This window comes from Cyprinodon variegatus, unplaced genomic scaffold (assembly GCF_000732505.1).
Source record: "Cyprinodon variegatus isolate N-32 unplaced genomic scaffold, C_variegatus-1.0 Scaffold123, whole genome shotgun sequence".
Lineage (NCBI taxonomy): Eukaryota > Metazoa > Chordata > Actinopteri > Cyprinodontiformes > Cyprinodontidae > Cyprinodon > Cyprinodon variegatus.
Window position 1 is genome coordinate 64123 of NW_015150576.1, and position 4337 is coordinate 68459.

The 4337-nt window shown below is 41.0% G+C and overlaps 1 protein-coding gene across 1 annotated transcript in view; it reads left to right on the top strand.

Moving 5' to 3' along the window:
• The window catches only part of chpf2 (chondroitin polymerizing factor 2), a 9464-nt gene extending 5226 nt beyond the window's left edge, over window positions 1–4238 (top strand). Inside the window, exon 4 of the mRNA XM_015375696.1 lies at window positions 2201–4238. Within this exon, the coding sequence (XP_015231182.1) occupies window positions 2201–3472 (1272 nt within the window). The 3' untranslated portion in view covers window positions 3473–4238. The remainder of the gene's footprint in view (window positions 1–2200) is intronic.
• The last annotated feature ends 99 nt before the right edge of the window (window positions 4239–4337 follow it).

The window sequence follows — 4337 nt, forward strand, 5'->3', positions numbered from 1 at the left end:
CTCAGATGAAAGAAGGAAATTCTAGAAACCTCTTTGATATGGGATTTAAATAACAGATCCTGAAAAAAATAACACCAAGATTTTTAACTTTATTATCTGAAATCAGTTTAATCCCATCCAAATGAAGTGACTGACTAATCAGCTTCTTTTTTAGAGACTCTGGTCCAAAGACTATAACTTCTGTTTTGTCTGCATTCAGAAGCTGAAAGTTAAGAGTCATCCAGATGTTTATGTCTTCAAGACATGCCTGTAGTCTATATAATGGGTTTACTTCATCTGGATTTATAGACAGATATAGCTGAGTATCATCAGCATAACAGTGGAAATTAATCCCATGCTGTCTAATAATTCTACAGATTGGGTACATATATATATAGTAAAGAGAAATGGTCCTAGCACTGATCCCTGTGGTACTCCACAGGTAACCTTTGAGCATGAGGAAGGTTTGTCATTAACGTGAACAAACTAAAAACCGATCAGATAGATAAGATTTAAACCAGTCTAGAGCTGTTCCTTTAATTCCTACAAAATATTCAAGTCTTTCTAAAACAATATTATAATAAACTGTATCAAATGCAGCACCAAGATCTAACAGGTCAAGTACAGATACAAGTCCATTATCTAAGGACATGTGAGTATCATTATTGACTTTCGTCAGAGCTGTTTCAGTGCTATAATGAGCTCTAAAGCCAGAATGAAGCTCTTCAAAATGTTCCTTTTGGTGCAAGTGGTCACACACTTGTTTGGCAACTACTTTCTCAAGAATTATAGATAAGAGAGAAGATTGGATATAGGTCTATAATTGATCAAGTCATCTGGGTCTAGAGACGGTTTATGAAGTAAAGGTCTAATTACAGAAGGTGTGCTCAAGTCCAGTCTTCAAGAGCTACCATCCTGTAACTTTTAGATGCATCTGTTCTATAAAACACCTGAATCGAAAGGCTCAATCCCCTCATTTAGCCCAGCAGAGGCAAGGTAATGAGCCATTTGATTCAGGTGTGTTAAAAATGGAATGCATCAAAAAGTTGCAGCTTGAGCACCCCTGAATTACAGCAACCTTAAAAGCCTGAGGTACATATCCCTGTAACAGGGAAAGGTTAATCACATCTAAAATGAAGAAAAACAAACTTGAGATTTTATTATCTGGAGATGTTGAGGCAATAAAGTAATAAAACATGTAAGAACAAGACATTAAGATTAACCTTTAAGATGTTATTTTCTTCAACTAAAAAACAAAACAGCCTGACATGATCAGAGCATAATGTCATATTATGTATAAATAATTTAAACTAATAAATTACTCTTTTATAGCAGGAATTAGCTTTGACACATTGAGATAATGAATAAGCAGTTATAGCTAAACAAGATTGTGGTCCTGCTCTGCTTCCCCAGGGTGACGTGAATAAATGCCTTCAGTCAAAAACAGGTTTTAAGCTCCTTACTGATGCAATGAGTTAATAACCATGTTATATGGGGAAAAAACAATCTCACCATCTTAAGATAAAATCCCAAAACATCAACTCAAAACAAGCTTAAGGTCTAAAGTTAAAATGGTGATGAAATGCAACTGTCACAAAAGCTTAAATTACAGTAAAATGAGCGATATTGCAGAACAAAACCCAAGCTTTAGAGTTCTGCATTATAAGAAAGACGGCAAAACTGTAACTACAACACACAGGTCAGAGATAATATATCGAAATAATATTCAGAAAATGATTCATTATCTGTGAATAATTACAATAAGCTCTTAGAGGCCATTTTGAAGAAGATATGAAACCATTATGAAAAGACAAGCTTGAGGTTAATGATGAATCTAATTGTGACAACAAGAGTTTAAAATCTACCATTTGCCTCCTTAGACAAGCGACAAAGTTTAACATTGAACTGTTATGAGATACTGCAGCTATAAACACGTCAGTCAATCCTTATAGGTAATATGATGGAAAAACTGTTGTGGTGACTTAACAACCTTAAGGTTTCATCAAGTCATCAAGATCACATTCATCAATGAATAATTCAATAAATAACCAACAAGATCCATCATGTTTGATGTAATAAATAGATTCTGGTTACAGAGTAGTATACTAGATTTTAACAAAAATGATTTTTGCTGAGATGTCAAAAAGCATTTTGATTTATTTTTAAATGAACCAATACTCCCTCTGGTTGAACTGTTTTTGGTCTGTTTTGTGTCCATTAGATGCAGATCAGCAACCTGAGCCACCTGACTCCTGAGGGGAAGGCAGGGATCACATGGCCAATAGGAATCAACTCCCCCTTCAAACCCAAAACCCGCTTTGAGGTCATAAACTGGGATTACTTCACTGAGGACCACATTTACTCCTGCACTGACGGCTCGCCTAAATGCGAGATGAGAGGAGCCGACCGAGCCGATGTCAGCGCCGTGCTGGAGGTCGCCGTGGAACGTCTCAACAAGCACTACCAGCCACAGCTCCGCTTCCGCAAAGGCCGCCTGCTGAACGGCTACAGACGCTTCGATCCCACGCGTGGTATGGAGTACATCCTCGACCTGGCGCTGGAGGCTTTCACCCAGAAGGGCCACAGTCAGGTTATCGCTAAAAGGGTCAACCTGCTCCGACCCCTTAGCGCCGTAGAGATTATCCCCATGCCTTATGTGACAGAGGCCACACGGGTGCAGGTCATCCTGCCGGTCACCGCGCAGGATCAGGACTATGTCGGCAACTTCCTGGACATGTATGTGACAAACACTCTGGACACCCACGACAACGTGTTACTGACCTTCCTGTTCATCTACGATCCCTTCGACGCTCAGAGGGTCAGCCAGACTGACGTGTTCGCTGGCGTCAAGTCAATGATCGCAGAAGTGGAAAAACGTTACGGCGACGTGAAGATTCCCTGGATTAGCGTGAAGACTGAGGTTCCCTCACAGGTCAAGCTGATGGACATCATTTCTAAGAAGCACCCCGTGGACACTCTTTTCTTCCTGTCAAGTGTTTGGACCGAGGTCAATGCAGACTTCCTGAACCGCTGCAGAATGAACGCCATCAGCAACTGGCAGGTTTTCTTCCCCATCCACTTCCAGGAGTACAACCCCGCCGTCATCTACCGCGACCAGCAGCCGTCCGCCGCCTCCACCTTCGCCTCGGAGTCTCTCCGAGACGGCCACTTCGACCGGCACATCTTCGACGAGGCCTGCTTCTACAACGCCGACTACATGAGCGCCCGCACCAAAATGGCCGCCGACATTTTAGAGAACGAGGAGCTGATGGAGACCATGGACGTGTACGACATCTTCGTGCGTTACTCCGGCCTGCACGTGTTCAGGGCCGTGGAACCCGCGCTGATCCAGAAATATGTGCGGCGAGCGTGCAACCCTCGCTTCAGCGAGGACATCTACCACCGCTGTGTAATCAGCAACCTGGAGAGCCTGGGGTCCCGGTCGCACCTCGCCATGGCTCTGTTCGAGCAGGAACAGGCCAACAGCACATAAAGCTTTTCTCTTTTCAATCAAGTGGTACTGAGATGTCTGGATCAGCCTCAAACAACCTAAAACTGTTTACGTCTCATGGCTGAAAGGGACTCGTGTAACTTCTACACAGCGGTGAATCGTAGCGTCGCTTCATGATTGGACGCTTAGCAAAAGATGCTGCTTGATTCCTGCTGTTAACGTTAACTCACCTTCTGTGAGTTGGTATTTATATCTATTTTTTGGTGCATTTCATCCGCTATAATCCATGAACAAAGGCCTTCTTTGTTGACAGAGACAAAAACAAATCAGTCGAGCCATAAGTCTTCCTTTGTGGAGATGTTCAAGTATTGCTAACAAGCTGAAGCCATTGGCTGCCTTTTTCTTTTTTTTTCCTAAGAAGTATTAAAGAGTGAAATTAACACTCATCCCTGTTTTCTTTTCATTTCCGTTTCTCAGTATTTTAAAAATAATGTATATCTGCTGTATTGAAGAAACGGTAACGGTGAGATACAGCTGGAAAGATAACTAAACAAACCATTTTTTTAGCTCAACGTATTTCTGTTGAGGCAATAATAATCAGTAACATAATTACTTCAAATAATACATTTAGTAAAAAGGTTATTGTAATCAAGTTGAGCAGTGCAGGAAAAAAGAGTATTAAAGATATGTTTTTATAAAAGCTGGTACTATACTAGAGCTTCATTTGGCCTCGTTCAGAATAAGGAGTGGGCTACATTTTCCTAACTAGATACTGTATATAATGTCATGGGGGACTTTTTTTTTAAACTCTTAAAGTAATAGTACACCCAAAACATGATTAGCCTTCATTTTCTACTCACCCCCATGCTGAACAACACTCTGGAGTACTTTTTTGATATCTCAAATG